This window comes from Zalophus californianus, chromosome X (genome assembly GCF_009762305.2).
Source record: "Zalophus californianus isolate mZalCal1 chromosome X, mZalCal1.pri.v2, whole genome shotgun sequence".
Classification (NCBI taxonomy): domain Eukaryota; kingdom Metazoa; phylum Chordata; class Mammalia; order Carnivora; family Otariidae; genus Zalophus; species Zalophus californianus.
This window is the reverse complement of record NC_045612.1, coordinates 38,440,677-38,458,992: the sequence shown is the minus strand read 5'-3', so window position 1 is coordinate 38,458,992 and position 18,316 is coordinate 38,440,677. Positions and strand designations below refer to the sequence as shown.

At 47.3% G+C, this 18,316-nt stretch overlaps 1 protein-coding gene across 10 annotated transcripts in view; it reads left to right on the top strand.

Moving 5' to 3' along the window:
* The window catches only part of TMEM164 (transmembrane protein 164), a 161,527-nt gene that overhangs the window by 8,031 nt on the left and 135,180 nt on the right, over window positions 1-18,316 (top strand). Inside the window, exon 1 of one of the 10 annotated variants that reach the window (XM_027607737.2) lies at window positions 6,649-8,480. The exons of 8 other annotated variants lie outside the window; for them this stretch is intronic. In XM_027607737.2, the coding sequence (XP_027463538.1) occupies window positions 8,430-8,480 (51 nt within the window). In that variant the 5' untranslated portion in view covers window positions 6,649-8,429. Of the gene's footprint in view, window positions 1-6,648; window positions 8,481-12,014; window positions 12,077-18,316 lie in introns of those variants that run through there. One more of the 10 variants, XM_035725471.1, reaches the window with a different exon arrangement.

The window sequence follows — 18,316 nt, the reverse complement described above, 5'->3', positions numbered from 1 at the left end:
ACTGGCGTGAATCTGGGTGGCCTGTGGGCAGGGCATTTAGCCCTTTGGCAGCGCCTCAGTGTTTATGTAGGTGTTAAACAATGTGGCTGCAATTAAAAGTGCAGGGCCCCAAGTTATTGTGAGGTCGATTTTAAGGTAGCTTTAGCATTCCAGTGGCTTGTTTGGTGACTGGAAGTTCTGTCACTGTGAAGTATTTCAGCCAGGCCACCATCACCTTCCAGTCCTTCTGCATTCCCTCCCTCCCTCGCAGTCTCTAAGATCTTTGGGAACCAAGGGGAGGAGATATTGACAAATAGTTATTGCTTGCTAACTCTCTTGTTTGCAGGACACCTGTTTTAGTTATTTATTTATTTATTTATATTAAAGGGGGGAGGGTGGGGCAGAGAGAAAATCTCAAATCCCAAGCAGGCTCCACGCCCAGCGTGGAGCCCGATGTGGGGCTCAATCTCACCACCCTGAGATTGTGACCTGAGCCGAAATCAAGGGTCGGTCGCTTAACCGACCGACTGAGCACCCAGGCGCTCCAGGACACTTGTTTTAAACGCTCGTGGGAATTTATTCATTCTTGCGACCCTTCAGCGGCTATTTATCAAATGCCTGTTGTGTGTGATACATTGTGCCAGCCGCTGGAGACTCAAAGATAATTAAGAAACATTCCTTCCCCTCATGTTGCTTAGTTTAGATGAAAAAGGAGGGAGTGCAACCAAATAACAATTGTACCGGTACCAGAAACAGATTTGAACAAAACACAGAGCACAGAGGGTCTGGGATTTGTTTGTTTGTTTCTGTGTTTGTTTTTTTTGCCTACTGCAATTAAGGAAGGCCTTCTAGAAGAGGTGACGTTTGAGCTGGCTCATGAAGAAGACACAGGTGTGTGAGAGCAGGGACTCTTGTTTGTCTTGTTTTCTATTCTAGAGCCTCTAATAGGGCCTGGCTCATAGTAGGTGCTCAGTAAACACGAGGGAATGAATGGGTAGGTGTTTGTTGGGTGTCACAGGAAGGAAGGGAGTTCTAGGCATAGGAAATGATATATGCAAAGGACAGGAAAGCATTTTGACTGTAACCGGGAGTCATTCGCAGGTGATTATCAGAGGCGGATCTCATCTTATTTCTCCCTTGGCAAACCAAATAAAACTCCAGAACTGCTCTGTCATTTCTGCGCCATTGATAAGACAACTGCAGTTGCTCATCGGTGCTCAGCTGGGGACTCATGAGCTGGAGCACTGTGTTCTTTGTGCTGTCCCAAGGAGGGCCTGCACTGTCAAGGACAGACACAAAGAACACTGATGAGAGCGAGCAGGCATTGAATACAGGAAATGAGCTAGCAGGTATCCCACCTGCGACCAGAAGATAATTTTTAGTGGCTCATGGGATGGTTGCTACCCCGACTAGGGTCCACAGCAGAACCAAACCGATGCGATGTGATGCTATCCTGCCGCCTTTCTCTTTCCTATTCCTCCTGCCCTGCTTCCAAGTCTCTCCCCCAGCCCATCCCATCCAAGCTTGCCCTCTTCCAGAATAATCCAGGTTGCACAACAATCCCTTGTACAGTCCAAAAATGCCCGTTCCGTCAGTGGAGGTGATATCCACAGGGGAATGAAGAAGAAAGCAGTTCCATTGAAGAGATTCATACTGAAGCATGAATGGCTCATAGACCCAACCGGGAGTGGGGGAGAGGATTTTTCTTTTTTTTTTTAATATTTTATTTATTTATTAGAGAGAAAGAGAGAGTGAGTGCACGAGCAGGAGGAGGAGCAGAGGCAGAGGGAGAAGCAGGCTCCCTGCTGAGCAAGGAGCCTGATGTGGGACTCGATCCCAGGACCCTGGGATCAGGACCTGAGCCGAAGGCAGACGCTTAACTGGCTGAGCCACCCACGCACCTCAAGAGAGGATTTTTCAAAAGGGCCTCATTACCCTAACCTGGTCTCAAACTGGCGGGGTACGTCCCAGTGTTTTCAAGCAGGTGACCTTTCCCATGTTCCTTGCCCAGTTTTTGACCCCCCCTTCCCCAAGAATGGGGGTTGTCTTGCCACCCTACTGGCTGACCCCCCCCCCCCAGGGGAAGTCTCCTTGCAAGACGCTTGGATGTAGCAGTTCAGTCTGAAGGCTCGGGGAGGACTCCTCCTCTTCTGGGCCTCAGTCCCCTCTGTTTACTTAGCTCCTTCCCAGGGAAAGGGCTGCCAGCTAAACAGGGCATGGCTTGCACATCCGTCAGTGCATGGTATGTCAGGGGACCCGGACCCGTTGCCAGCTTGAGATCCTGAAGGGGAGGGTTTGGGGGCATCTCTCTGTTGGCCGTGCTTCCTTTCCAGTAGCTGCTGGAGGAAATGCCAGAGGGAGGAAGGTAGGATGAGTCTTGTCCCGGGCCTGGAGGTTCTCAGGGCTGGGAATCGATGGCAGGAGCCAGGAGGTTGGAGAGGTTTGGCCTGCTGGGCAAATATGGTCCCAGCTCTGCCCTGTGGGCAGGTGTTTAGGTGGGGGGAAGAGGGAGAAGCAACATTGTCTGGAGGAGAAAGCAGGAAGCGCGAGCCCGTTCTAATTCCGTCCCGATGCCTTCAGGCTCCCCGTCTCTATCACATATCGGTGGTGGTATAAACTCAGGGTGTATTTTGCCTGCGTGTTGAATCGCCTTTGCCAATCGACCAGCTGTGTTTGCAGAAAGACTCTGACTGACTGTGCTCTGGCTGTTGCTAGCCAAGAGACATTTCATTCAGGTGCTGATTAAATAAGGCACAGAGCCAGATTGCACAGTAAGGCCCTTAACTATGGCTCTGGGAGCCCTGGGTAAACACTTATTAGATGTTCTGGGCAGAGCAGTAGCCGAGGCTGCTGGATGTGAGGTCCTTTCTTCAGAAGTCGGGTGGAGACGAAGATGGGGGTGAGGAGAGGCTTCTGGAAAGAGTCTTGACCCCCTTGTCCTAGCTGAATCTAATCCGAATTGACACGGAAGGGCTAGACAGGCTTCCTCATTGGCCTTTCCTTGCCACATTCTTGCTGGGTCCCTGCACGTTTGGAGTTGGGGCACAGCAGGGAGCCTGAGGAAGCAGGGCCCTAGAGACGCTCCTTTTCCTCATGTAAGGTCAGCCAAGCAGCTCAAGCCTTTGGACCATATTTCCCGGGTTTGCATTTGAGCCGCTTCACCACGTGATGTGTAATGTATTACTTGACCCGCGGCGAACCTCAGTTTCGCCCATCTGTAAAATGGGAATAATAGTACCTACCTCCTAGGGTTGTTGTGAGGATTTACTGAAATACGTCCAGCATTTCGGGGAAGCTGTGGCTCATTGGGAGCCGCGATAGATGCCAGCAAGTTTCTCATAGTAACAGTATTACTACGACGTGTTTCAAGGCAGCTGGGGCGTACTGGGTGAGAGCCCAGACTCTAGGGTGCTAAAGGCCCGGGTTCAAATCTTAACTGCCAGCCAACATCAGGCACCCAAGCTCACAGGGGATAAGACCATAAGGATTAGGTACAGGAAGGCAGTTTTAAGAAGCTCCTCTAAGAAAAGCTCTCCTGGCATTTTCGTTTCACGTCGTGGGCAAAAATACTGGCGCCATGATGTTAGCGCCCGTGTAATCTCCTTGGGGCAGAGTGGCTTGGCTGCCTAAGGCCTAAGGACAGCTTCCTGGGCAATTTGAAAAGTACTTGCAATCACCCAGTCCTGGCTGAAGAATTTGGAGGATGGCTTTCCCTGGTAGGAAGCTTGGCTTTCCAGGGACCTCTGGGCTGCTCTTCATCACTAGGCTGACTTCATGGGGCCAACTCTCTTGAGATTGGTAGCCTAGGAAACCAGTGAGTGTTTGATCCTCTTGTATGGGAGGAGTGGTTTGGCTGGGTGGACAGAGACAGGTGTGTGGGTTTCTTTCTTTTTCTTTTATATTAATTCCTTTTGATTGAGGGGAGTGTAACTTTTTCAAGTGCCACTTGTTACTGGGGTTCGGTAATTATCAGAGGAGAGAGGGCTGCTCCCAGAGCTCCTGGGACGAAGGTGGGTTTTCAAGTAGACCAGTGCCTTGCCTTACCTGTCAGCAAATGGACAGGAGAAAAAAAAAAAGTAGACAATCATGATAACTCCAGGATATGGTTAACCTCTCACATTTTCAAGACCGGCTAAACTCAGAACTACCTTTGCTCTGGGGGTTAAGCTGCCTTTGAGTGCAGCCTTCCGGGGCCAAGGCCATGGTCATATGACTTCACAGCCTTGGAGTGGGGGGTGGCTCCCCCCTTGGACACCCCCCACCTCGAGGCCATTGGGAGGCCTCTGGGCATATTCCCAAGCATTGTGGGTAAATAGGCAGTTTCTTAGCTTTGGAGTTGAGAGAATTGGGAAGGCTAAGGTCATGTTTTCTGTAATAATCCTGGTTCCCTGGCTGGAGCTGGCTTGGAGGGCCTGTCTAAAACAAACAGCAATCCGAAGAAACAGCAGCTCTCAGAAATGGAAGGTCACTCGTTCCAGGACCTAGGGGAGATGGCAACAAAGGGTCTTCTTCGTATCCCCACTTGCTCCTCGTCCGCTTGCATTTGTTAAGAGTTTCCTTTTTTAAGTTCCAGGCACTTGAATGTGTGTGTGTGCCTGTCAGTGCCCTTTATTCTCGGAGCCCTGGAGGAATGTTGCTGAGGGTCATGTGCCTAAGTGCCTTATTATCTTCAGCGTTTTTCCACTTGCTCCCCTGGGCTGCTGCCGCTGCTGGCTACAGCGTCGAGTGGGCATTTCTCCCTCCTTCCTGGGCTCCCGGGCCCACAAGGAAGAGCGGGGCACCCCGAGGAGAGGGGCTGCTTTCACCTTCACTGCACCTCGCTGGACTTTCCAGTTCAGCTCTCAGAAGAACCCTGCAAGCTTAGCACCAAGCCAAGGTCATGTTTCTGTGTCTGAGAGGTTTCTGGCCAGTGAGGGAAGAGAACAGATTGTTCCCCCACCCCACAGCCCCGGGGGCTGTCCTCCCCGGGTGGGGCTCTTGGGGGGGGTGGGGTGGGGTTGCTGGCTTGGACACAGGAGGTCAGGGGTGTCCTTTGGGCTAAGGCTGCAGTGGACTCTTGGAGAAGAATGTGAAGCCTGCCATGTAGGGGCTCCTGACGCGGCAGAGTGTTTAGCCATACCTCACAGGCGGTGGTGCTGTGTTTGCTCAGATGGACACTCGTGGTGTCCCTGGTTTCCAGGCTGGGATCGTCTTCCCAAGTTTCTTACTCCCCGCTTTGGGTCTGTCCTGAAAAAACAATTTGTAGAGTACTCTGTGGTCTGCACCTGTTGTTGTCTTTTTTTTTTTTTTTTGTATCACCCCCCCCCACCCCGCCTTCCACAGACAGTTCTCAGCAAACTGAGGATTAACCCTGGCCCCTCACACTGAAATTTTCTCTTTACCTTCCCCTTGGGCTTGGGCTCTTGCTCTCTAGTCACAACTGTCCATCACTATGAGGACAGTTGGCGCCTCAGCTCCTGTAGCTGCCCCTCCCCCACCCCCTGCCGCCCGCCCAGACCTTTTAAACACTATATAAATTCCGGACCAGAGTCAAGTGGGCAAAAAAGAGTCAAATTTAGGAGAGAGATCTCACTAGAATTTTCCATCATCTCTGTACACTCTCTGAAAGTTAATAGCAGTAATAACCCTTGTAACATTTGTGAGCACAGTTTCCTCCCCAGGCAAGGTGCTAAGTGTACCTACCGCTAAGTGTACGGTACCTCATTTACAGCCTTCTACAAAGGTCAGTTTTGTTTTATCTAATTCTTCCTTTGCCTCGGTTCTAACCGCTTTCCCCTTTGGTTGACGAAAGATACCGTATAACGTATTCTAGCAATCCTTCCTCAGGTTTGCCAAAAATGGCAGAGCGGGTGCCAAGTCAGAGCCGAAGGAAACCCCAGGGACTCATCTGGTTCACCTCCTCCCTCATTGTTCTGCATGAGCAAATCGAGATCCAGAGAGGTGAAGCGATTTGTACAAAGTCACCCAGCTGAAGAGAAGCACAGCTGAAGAGAAGCACAGCCGAGTCTCCCGGACTCCCCCGTTCACTAATGCCACACATGGCCTCCTTCCACCCCTAACCAGTCCAGCACGAAAGGGGCTGGACTTTTGTTCTCACCCAGCAGTAGAGAAAGAGAAATCTTGTGTTGTTTGAGCAGGACTCAGAAACCTTGGCTCGCAGGGGTGATAAAGGGCAAAGAGGGAAAAGATCAAAGTAATCTGTCAGCTCAGTGGGAGAGGTTGGTAAACAATGAAGAGTCATAGAAGCCAGCCCTGGGCCTCCGTTACAGAATTCATCACTAACTGGCTGATGGAACCTAGGAGTGGCGGCTAGTCAGGGGAACTTCTCTGTGCTTCAGTCTTCCTATGAGACGTGGAGTGTGGTAGTTAAGAATGCAGGCTCTGGAGCCAGACTGGCCAGGTTCAAATCCCAGCTCTGTTGCTTTCCAGCTGTGTCAAGGCCTTGGGCAGGTTCAGCGACATTTCTGGGACTGTTTGTTTTTTTTTTCTCTGTAAAATGGGGAGGGCAGTATCTACTTTGTGGGGTTCTTGTGAGAATGAAATGCATGGCTACATGTAAAGTATTTAAATATTTATTCATTAGAGAGAGGGAGGGAGAGAGAGAGGGAGAAAGCATGAGCCAGGGGGAGGGGCAGAGGGAGATGCAGACTCCCCACCGAGCAGGGAGCCCGATGTGGGGCTCCATCCCAGGACCCCGGGACCATGACCTGAGCTGAAGGCAGACGCTTAACCGACTGAGCCACCCAGGCGCCCCTACATGTAAAGTATTTAGAAGAGTGTCTGGTGCGCCGCAGGTGCTTCATAAGTACGAGCAATGGCTGTTATCACCGTAGGATAGGGATGATTTCTGCCCTTCCTAATTCATAGGGTGAGCATGGGAAACATGGGAAATAAGGTCTGTGAATCGAAAGCACTCGCTCAATGGGAGGAATTATCTTTCGAGAGCATGCACATTCAAAGGTTTATTTGCACATTGTCCCTAGGATCAGATAACTGATGGTTATTTCTTTGGTGATCCGGTAGTCTTATATTTTATAAAAATGCCGAGGCCATCAAGCCACGAGTACTGTGCTTTTCCCCTCCCAGTGTACTCAAGGGCGCTTGAGAGTCATGCACCTCAAGTAAAGTGGTTTGAGGACTTGAAATGAAAAGCAATTACACTCTTCCCCCAATGCTGCTATCTTAGCTGGTGGCACTGCAGGCCGTCTAGTGACCCCGGTTAACTCCCTTAAAACCGGGGCGCATTTCCATTCCTCCCCCTTCCTCCCTTGCATCGTCACCGTGTCAGAGTGGTCTTGGTTCTGTCTTTTATCATCTCTTCCATCTGTCTCTTCCTTCTTTGATTCCTCTGCCCTAATTCATTTGGTTGTTCATCACCATCACCATCACCATCTGGCTTACTATGGCAGCCTCCCGACTGATTCCTGCTCTGTTTATCCTTTACGCTGCTGCCGGAATGATACAGGTAACGCACATGCTGGGTCATGGCATTCCATTGCTCAAAAGCCTTCGAGAGCTCCCTATTACCTTACGTCTTATGCATATTCCTTATGGTGCCCTGAGCTGCTTTTGCCAGTCGTTCATAGGCATGCTTTCCCAGTGAGTCGCCATGTAGGTCCCACATCCTTTTTAGCATAGCATTTTAGGCAGCGACTGTCAATCGTTTGGAGTTGGCACATAGACTAGGGCTGGCAAATAGATAAACTCTTTAGAGAAAGCCTGAACTCCTTATGATGATAGGATTCAGGGTCACCTATGGTCTTTCTCTCCAACCTTATCCTCTAGTACATTCTTTTTCCATTTGTGCCTCTCTGAGTTTATACTCTGTTCATGCCATACCCTCAGCCAGAAATATTCTCTTTTCTCTTCCTGTTGAAATGCTAGTCATCATTCAAGGCTCAGCCCAAACACTGCCTCTTGTGAAGCTCTCTTCAAGCCTCCACCCCAGATTTAGCTGCTTTTGTCTATTTTAGCATTTAATTCTGCCTTGTATTACATAATTGTTTATGTATCTTCCTGCTCCTTAGAGTGTGTGTTCCCTGAATGCAAAGCCTCTGTTTTTATGAATTGCTGTATCCCCCACAGCATCTAGTGCCTACTAGACTCCTAATTTGGAAAAAAATCCCTGCGTTTTTCAGATGAGGGAACTGAGGCTTAGAGGAAAAGGGTCATGAGTTCATTCTGGGACTTGTTCAGTTTCCGAGGCTTGAGACCTCGAGGCTGGAATGGCCAGCAGGCAGTTGAGCTGTGGTTAGGGCTAGAAATGTCGATTTAGGAAGCTGTCTGGAGGAGATAGAAGACTGAGAACGTCGTGCCAGTCAGGGAAGAGAAGGAAGAAAAGTATTCCGTGGACTGCCTGCTTTGTGGGGCAGAGAGAAGACTCGGCGAAGGAGTCATCCAGGAAGTGGAAGGAGTTTCAGGCAGCAGGAGCGGGTCCCCTGTGCCATGTGATGCCACGAGGGGGAGACCCAGGAGGCCTTGAGAAAGGGCGGTTGGAATTGGTGAGTACAGGCTGGTCCTGTGGCCAGCTACCCACCCACTTCTAAATAGTCACCTAGAAATGTTGGAGTGGGAGGCGTTGCATACAAGGACATTTATGGTATCAGTGTTGGTAAATAGAGAATGTTGGGAATCAGCCCACCCGTTGCAGAATAGCAAAACTGGCCAGTGGAGTATTGCACAGCTTTTAAAGGGGAGGCCCAACCTCTGCGTTCACTTTGAAAGATGTACATGATATATTGTTAAAAATTAAAGACAAAAACCAAAATAAGTTGCAGGGGCATCTGGCTGGCTCAGTCGGTAGGGCACCAGATGGTGCTTACTCCTGAGTGATTGGGGAAAGGGGGGCACTCTCACTTTTTACTTAATACATTTGTGTCGTGTGGATTCGATGCAAGTACAAATTTCTTGTGCAGTTAAGATAAAAAAAAAAAAAAAGACTTTTTAAAGAAAGAAAGGAGATGACTGGCAGCCTGGGAGAACTGTTTTACTAGAAGAGGTCCAGTGGATGAAGGAAGCCAGCTCACGAGAGAAGATTTGGCAACGTGGAAGACATCATGTGTTTGGGAGGCCGTGCCCGCAGAAGCCTTGCTGCCTGTGGGGCTGGGGCGAGCGAGGCAGGGGGCACGGAGAGATGACCGACCCCTGGAAGGTGGCAGCTACCCCATTGCCAGGAGGTTCAGCTGAAAGGGGGAGGAAGGAGGGGAAAAGAATAGTGATGAAGTGGCGGAGAGTGGGCAGAGGCTGATTAAGAAGGAATTAAAATGCAAACCCCACCACATGGGGGGGGGGAGGTGGGGAGGGAGAGAGAGATGGGGCAAGAGGGAAAGGGAGAGAATGGGGCGGGGGTGGGGGTGGAGGTGGGAGTGGGGTCCGGGAGAGACTGGGCGCTGAGCTGCAGAGGGAGTGAGAAGCATCAGTATGGGGCAGGGAGTAGGGCAGTGGAGAAGGGACAAATTAAGTGTCAGAGGAGTAGAGAAGCTTCCAAAAAAAAAAAAAAAAGATGAGATGTCAGGCCAATTAAGCCTCCAGTAAACGGAATGGTTGGGGCATGGACTGGACAAGCTAATTGCCTTCTCTGACTGAGGGTTGATCAAGAAAGCCTCCTTTCGGTTAAGTTTTGGTTGCCAGAAATGTTGCCACGTTGACTGAGTTCTCTTATGGCTCAGAGAACAGTCTGGCGAGTGAGGGAGGTAGAATTCTGGGGCCCCTTGCAGGCCTCGGAGTCCAGCTATCTGCTGGACCTGTCACTGGGTTTGGGGCTAGAAGTGGATGCGGAGAAAGTGGAGGGAGGCCAGGAGTCCATCCAGTCACTAAGGAAGTCACTTAGGCCATATAGTCACTAAGGAAGCGTTCGAAAAATTCCAGCGCCTGCTCCCTCCACCCCATTCTTATATAATTGTCTGGTGGGGGGGGGGGCTGGGCATCAGCCTTTTTTAAAAAGCTCCTCAAGTGATCCTGACGGGCAGCCCAGGTGAGGCACGGCTAGCGTGGATGGCCGGATGCAATGCATTCCAAGACTGAAGTGGGTGATAGCTAGTAAAGTGCTCATCCCGTTGCATAGTTGCTAGCCTGCCTGGGAGAAATCGCTGGCCGCCCTAAGATTCAGGAGTTCCTTGGTAATAGCTGCTGCACTTACCGGGCCTCACGGTGGGCTGGGTTAATTGCCTTGCCCTGACTCATACAGCTTGTAGGAGGAGCGCCAGCCCCGGGGCCCTGGCTTTCCCCTTTTCTAGTATAGAGCAGGGCGCCTGGCACCTAGGTGTTTAATCATTGTCACGTGAAGTCACAAGGAGCTTTGTTTTCTTATGCAATGCTTGTTTTTATTAAAAGCCCAGGAATGGGAAAATCTGACCTCTTTGAAAAGTCTGGTGGGAGAGAGGCTGGAGGAGCACTGCCCGGCATGGGAGAAGCTTTGCTATGCCAGGTATTGCGCAGCGAACTGGTATCACTCACCATTTGTTATGCAGTTACTCTGGGCCTCGCATCATATCGGGGACTGTGGGATACACAAGGAATAGCCGATATGGTTTCTGCTCCCCAGGGAGCTTATTATCAAGGCTCATTTATAGTCTTAATCACTGCATTTATAGGTGGCAGGATCGGTGCAGAACAGTGAGCAGGAAAATGCTGGAGGCCCTTCCAAATGCCTGTAGTTCAAGCCTTCCATTTTGCAGCTAGGGAAAGAAGCCCAGCGCGGGAAGCTACTTGCCCAAGGTCACGCCGCCTGGGAATGGCTGCCTCCCTCCGTGGTCCTATTACACTGTTCTGCGCATTGTTTGAAGGACAAGGGAACCTAATGGCCCATGTGAGAACTTGAATGGGATTTCCATTTTGTGCTTTATGCTTCCAAGGCTTCCTCACAGTCCCGGGGCTGGGGGGGGGGGTGGGCTCTGATGTTGAGTCCTTCCTAAAGCCTTGCCTGGGGAGGCCAGCACTGGTTACCCCTGGAATTCTAGCTCAGGCTCAAGAGGCCTAAAGATGGCTAATTTTCCCTTTACTGAAACGGCCAGTGACTCTATGACTCTATCTAGGCCCTCTCCTCCCACCCTGGCCCCCGTGTCTAATTATGGCACTTTTCTACTCTTTCTAGGGGGTTTTCCCAAACGTAGTGTGTTTATGACTTTTCTGTCTCAGTTCTTTTTTTTTTTTAAGATTTTATTTATTCATTTGCCAGGGAGAGAGAGGGAGAGAGATCACAAGCAGGGGGAGTGGCAGGCAGAGGGAGAAGCAGGCTCCACACTGAGCAAGGAGCCCGATGCAGGACTCCGTCCCAGGGCCCCGGGATCATGACCCGAGCCGAAGGCAGATGCTTAACTGACTGAGCCACACAGGTGTCCCTCTGTTGTTCTTTTTAAGGTAAACCGGTTGTGAAATGTACCCGAGGGGTAGGAAGTGCATGGTTTGATGTGTGCACCTGAGAATCAGTGCAGTGGGGTGGGCTCCCAGTGGTGCCAACATCAGGCTGGTTCTTTTAGCCCCGTTCCCCATCCATTTCCAAATCAGAAATTCACTTCCAAGTCTGGGGCCTTCTCTGAAAAGTCAGGGGTAGGTAATTCAACATAGAGAGATACTGGGTTGCTCTTCTCAGCACCCTCTCCCAGCACTCACAGGATTAGGGCTGTCTGGTGGGCCAGGCTATAGTAATAGTCACAACTAATATTTACTGAACACTTAGAGTGGGCCGGGTACCCTGTGTGATTGATGCTCTTACTGGCACACCTATTTTATGGGTGAGGATAATACGATTCAGAGAAGTTAAGTGACATACCCAAGGTCACACAGCTAGAAAGTGCCCAAGCTGGTATGGACACCTAGGTCTGGCTGACTCACAAGCTGGTGTTGTTAACTAGTAGGGTAAGAGATCCTCCATTTAAAGAGGTTACCCGGTGTGTGTGTGTGTGTGTGTGTGTGTGTGTGTGTGTGTGTGTGTGTGTGTGTGTGTGTGTGTGTGTACACACACACACACATTTGTATTGATGAAGAATGATCTGCCAATTTTCTGCAAACCCATTTAAGAACTAACTAGTGAGAAGAGTCCTGCATGTAGTCCTGTTCCACTGTTGGGCACACTGTGTCAGGACACCTGCCACATCAGGTAAGTGACTTCCCTTCTGTCAAATTCATTCTCCACATCTGTTAAACAGAGGGTTGGACCAGATACCTGAGCTCCCTTCCAGCTCTGACATTTCGTGACACTTTGGTTCATTTCTCACTTCCTGGCAGACTGGAGAAATCAGAGAACTGAATGAAGGACAAAATGCATCATGGAGAGAAATGCAAAAGTGGGGAGAATCAAATGATGCTCCCAGGAGCTTCCTGGATGGATCAATTAACCTCAAATGGCTTTGCCATGCTTAGGCAGTAACACGTTGGTTCTGTGTTCCCTTGGGAATTTATGAAGAAATAGTTTCTTTTCAGTTACCCACATTAAAAAGTACTAGCTTTCTTATAGTGGTTATTATTTAATTTCAGGCCTTGTAGTCTCAGAGTATTTCTGAAGATCAAATGAAGACTGGTAACAGGTCACTTAAGTATGGGGTGCTCATATTTTATTGCTCTGTTAGAATTACTAGGATTTGTGTTCTATTTTGCAAGAGGGCTTTGGAAGATAGTGGTTTCTAGGAAAGAAGCAATCTAAATAACAGGTTGTATGCAACCCTATCTCCCTTCAGAGTTTAAAAGCAGATAGACAATAACTAGGTCTAGTGCACTTTACCTTTTATCTGTTTTGTTGTTAAAAAAAAAAACCACCTTGTAGTCAAGAACACTTAAGGTTAATAATCTTTTTTTTAAAGATTTTATTTATTAGAGAGAGAGCGCAAGCAGAGGGAGCGGCAGAGGGCAGAGGGGGAAGCAGACTCCCTGCTGAGCAAGGAGCCCAGCACAGGGCTCAGTCCCAGGACTCTGGGATCATGATCTGAGCCGAAGGCAGACGCTTAACTGACTGAGCCACCCCAGGCGCCCCTAAGATTAATAATCTACAAGGTCTAGGTGATGCCGTAGTTGGAATGGTAGCTTTGATCTTAAAAATATTTTTATGCTCTTTTTGGGGAGTGTGGTGCGAGTGTGTTCCCGAACCTGGAGGCCCTTATTTGGGATGGTGTGTGTATCCGCTTGGCTCAGGCAGGGCTCTGAAAGGCTGCCCCCAGAGCCAACCCCTTCCGTCCGTACAGCAACCCCTTCCGTCCGTACAGATGAGGAACCACCATTAGGAGGAACAAACTTGTTTACCTGGGGGCAGACAGGTGGGCTGTGATGGCGGTGGTGCGCGGTACATGATCAGAGCTGCACATACATGAGCCTTGCTCTTCCTGGCCCCAGGTTAAAGTGCTTGGGATGCTCATCACTTGTGGGCGGTCAAGTACATTAGCCCAGCAGGGTTGCCATTCAGAAGGAGCTAACGACCGGGTGGCATTCAAAACCGATTTTACTGATTTTACCTTCTTTGTACCCAGGTCTGGGTCAGCGCGTATGGGGTATATGTTCCAGCCATAACATCCTGGCTTCTCAGAAACAGGTTTGGCAAAATGGCAGTCTTTCTGTGGGTTTTTAAAATATTGCTCAGTCATGCCATGAAATGGCACCAGCGTGTCATCCCAGCGACATCACAAACACTCGCTTGGATACCCTGCTGGTTTGTTGATTTTTCAGACTTCTCTCCTCATGATGATTATTTGCACTCCCATTCTAATTTTGGCCTCTGTTTTCGAAAGGAGAATCGAAATCCATAGCTTCATATACGCAGTGCCACTTCCCTCATCCAGTTCAGGAATTAGTTTCTCTTTTTCCTTTTCTTCGAGCTTGGCGGAGGGCTTTGGAGTCAGACAGATCTGGGTTTGAAGCTGATTTCTATCACTCGTGAGCTCTGTGCCTTTTAGTAAGTCACATCCCTGTCACCCTGTTTCTCACTAATAACATGGGGCTAAGAATTCCATCTACCTCACCAGGTTATGGAGAAAATTAAATGAGTTCTTGTGAAGCCCGGAGAAAAGTGTGTGGTTCATAGTAGGTGTTCAAAATATTTGGTCTGTCTTCCTCCTTCCCCCCAAGAAATGGAGGTGGTAGCCAAAAGCTTTTCTTAAAACCTCACAAAGGCTTTCTGGCATTAGTCTGAACTAAGAGGCCGAGGTTTGCCTTTTTCTTTTGATGATGAAAAGTAGCCATCGAGAACTCTGGATTGCGTTCTCACAGGAAGCCTGAAGTTGTTGACTTGTGCTGCCAGTGACAGAGTCGGTAAGACTGGGGCAGAAGCCTCCAGAGAGAGGGCATGTGCTTCTGTTGATTGCCCTGTAGACTGCCGGGTGTGTGGGTAATGAGCTGTGTGTTGGGTGTGGGAGTTTGGGAATTCAGTGCCCAGCTTTAGGGAAAACCTGGGGGAGTGTCATTCGCTCCTGTGACAGGTGGCTCCCTGACATTTTACCCCTGAGATGGCTTGGAGTCCGATAGTTAGAACCTTTGAGCTCTTGGTAATAGGCCTATTAACTACTTCTTCACATTAATAGTATCAGCTTGCATTTATTTAGCACTGCCTTTGTGCCAGGCTCCTCTAAGTGCCTTACATGTATTGACTCATTTAATCCTCACCAGAATTCTAGCAGGTAGGGTACAGAACAACTGAATAGCTTGCCCAAGGTCACACAGCTCGTGGTGGAGCTGGATTTAGACACCAGACCCCGGGGGTTTCACCAGCTACCCTGAACAGGCTGTAGTCATTTTTCTTTCTTTTTTAACTTCCATATTGTAATCGTCAGTTGCTGGTGTCTAGGAATGCAGTGGATTTTTGTTCATTATTTTTGTGTATAACAACCTTTGCCAAATGCCTTTAAATTAATGGTCATTAATTTATCTGAGGATTCTTTTGGGTTCTCTATGTTGGTAATCATAATCTACAAATAGTGAGACCCTTGTCTCTTTCTTTGCTGCCATTGTCTTTTTCAAAATATCTTTCTCTTGCCTTACTGTTCTGGTTAAGGCCTTTAGTATAATGTTTAATAGAAGTGGCAATGGTGGGTGCCCTTATCTTGATCCCTGTGTTAAAGGATATGCTTTCGGTGTTTCCCCATTAAGTATGATGTTTGCTGTAGATTTTTTTGTTGGTGTCTCCTTTATCAGACTATAGATGTTCCTTTCTATTCTGAGTTTGCTAAGTTGTTACATTTTTTTTAGTCATGAGTGGATGTTGCCTTTTATCAAAGGCTTTTTTCTTCATCTATTGAGATGACTTTTGTTCTTTAATCTTTCAATGTGGCGAATTACATTGATTGATTCATTAAACCAGCTTTGCATTTCTGGAACCAAATCACCGTGGTCATGATATATTAAGTTTTTTGCTCCTGAATATGGGTTGCTAGTATTTGCTTTGATGTTTTTACAACTATGTTTGTGAATCAGTCTGGCTCTCATTTTCCTTTTTTATATTGTCCTCATCAGGTTTTGGTATTAAGTTTATGCTAGCTTCATAAAAAGGATTGGGTAGTGCTTTCTCTCTTTCTTAACTTGGGAATAGTTCGTTTAAGATTGGAGTTATTTGTTTCTTGAATGATTGCTAGAACTTGCCAGTAAAACTATCTGGGCTTTGATGTCTTCTTTGTGGGAAGATTTTGGACTACTGATTCAGTTCTTCTCATGACAATAGGAATTTTCAAGTATTCCATTTCTTCTTTAGTTAGTGTTGGTGGTTTGTTTTTCTATGTACATAGTAACCATCGTGTCTACATTTTCAAATCAATTGGTTTAAAATTATTAATAAAAGCCTCTTAACTGTAGAAACTGCAGATATTAAAAAGATATCCCCCGTTCCATTCATAATATTACTAACTTTTTAAAAAGTTGTATTTATTTTTTAATTCCAGTATAATTAACGTATAGTGTTATAATAGTTCCAGCTGTACAATGTAGTGATTCAACAATTCTATACGTTACTCAGTGCTCATCACATACGTGTACTCTTGTACTCTTTTTCTTTTCTTAAAGATTTATTTATTGAGAGAGAGAGCGGCGGGGAGGGGTGGGGGGTGGTGGACAGAGGGACAGAAACTCAAGCAGGCTGCGCTCTAAGCGTGGAGCCCAATGTAGGACTCAATCCCACGACCCTGAGATCATGATCTGAGCCAAAACCAAGAGTCACACGCTGAAGCAACCGCACCACCCAGGTGCTCCACACAGGTGTACTCTTAATCCCCTTCACCTATTTCCTCCTCCCCCCGTCCCCCCCGTCCCCCCCCCCCCCCCCCCCCCCCCCCCCCCCCCCCCGTCTGGCAACCATCAGTGTATTCTCTATAGTTAAGAGTCTGGTTTTCTGTCTCTTTTTTTCTTTGTTCATTTGTTTTGTTTCTTCAGTTCTGCATATGAGGGAAATCACATGGTATTTGTCTTTCTCTGACTGACTTACTATTTTTCAAAAAATCAATCTCACCAGAAGCTTTTCTGTTTTATTTATCTTTTATAGGAAGTAATTTGGGCTTTGTTAATCCTCTCTGTAGTACGTTAGTCTCCTATTTTGTTCATTTCTGCTCATTTTTTTAAAAATTGTTTTATCCTTCATATTGTCTTTGAGTTTTTATCTCCTGTTCTTTTTCTAACTGAAGTTGGATGCTTAGCTCATTTATTTTCAGACTTTCTTATTTGACCGTAAGTATGAAAGGCTAATAATTTTGTGCTACCTACTGCTTCAGCTAGATCCCACAAATTTCAATACATAGTATTTTGTTATGTTGATCGGTTTCTAAGTATTTCATAATTTTCAATGTGATTTCTTAACCCTTGGTGTTCAGAAGGATTAAAACAATTTTTTTTCGAAGCATTTGTTTAGAAATGTTTGGTGTGTTGATTCCTATCTTAATAACATTGTGATCAGAGAATGTAGTCTGCGTGGTCTGTTTCTTTGAAATTTGTCGAGACTTGTTTTGTGCCCTGGCATGAGGCCAATGTCTGCTAGATCAACCTTGTTAATTTTGCTGCTCTTGGACAGCCTTACCCCCCCCCCTTTTTTTTTTTTTGGTCTGCTTCCTCTGTCAGTGGTTGGGAGAGTTGTTAAAATTTCCCACCACAAAGGTGGATTTATCTATTTCTTCCTTTAGTACTATTAACATTACTTTGTATTTTTTGAAGCTAGGTTATTAGGTGTAGTAGGTTACTTTTTACATTTCTTTGTTACATCCATTGATCAAATGTTCAATATAGGGGTTCCCATTGCAACTTAGCCTGTAGATAGATTAATAAGGATGACTTGGTGAAAGCAAAAGCATCCCTCTAGGTGGGCTGGTAAATTGGATTTTGAGCTCCAGGGAAGAAACACATTTAAAATCAGAATTGCACCTTCCCAGTTATAGAATTAAATTCTTAAAGCAATTTGACTTTGCCAAACAAAATTAACACTCTCATACCCTCTAGTGCCAGAGGCTTTTGTCGTCATTAAAACAGTTTTGAAAGCCTTATTCCTTTTGGGTTGGGCAAGAGGTTGGGAAGGAGAGCTTTCTTTCTCTTGGGCCTTAAAGGCAGTACAGTTGGCTGGTCAGACAGGTTTCAGACCCTTAGGCATTTTTCTTCCTACTGCCTAGCATTTTCTGTGGGACCTGGCCCAAATCCCGTTACCTCTCTGCCTTTTTTCGGCTCAGTGCCTGTAATTATGTGGGTAGTCCTCATTTCCCTTCCACCTGACAGAGGTGAGGTGTGTAGGAATTGAAATAATAGTTGCATAGGGGTTCTAAATAATTCATCAGCTCCTCTGCTCATTCTGCAGGAGGAAAAAAAAAAAGTGTGGGAGACAAGTGCTCACAAGGACCAAGCAACAGGAATGATGGCAATGACTACACCTTTTATTAGATTTTCTAAGGGAATCCGACTACATGAAGCTGGAAGTCATACAGAGACACAAATTACATTTGGTCACATTTGGGTGGGAATGGAACTTTTCAGCTCCAGCTCTGGAGCCTACATGGTTCTGTGAAATCTCATTTTCAGGCTCTGTTAGGGCAACCCCTGATTCTGACTCCATTTCCTAACTGAGCGTTCTGAACTGGTCCTTCTCCACTAGGGCCTCCTTCCCTCCCAGAGAATTTCAAAGAAGGGGGAGCAGGTGAGCCCTTTAGGACCCCCTGTTTCTGGCTGTCCTTTCATTTAAATGCAACTATGCTGCTCTTTTCCCCCTCTTCATTTTTGAAAACAAGCTTTTATTTACTTATTTTGAAATACAGAAGTAACACGTGATCATAAATGTAAAAATTTAAAAAAAATACAGGAATGTATTTAAAAAAGTGAAAGTTTCTGGGAATCCATCTTCCCACTCTCCTTCTCTTTCTTTTTAAAGACCTTGGCTCATGTCAAAGAATCTCCC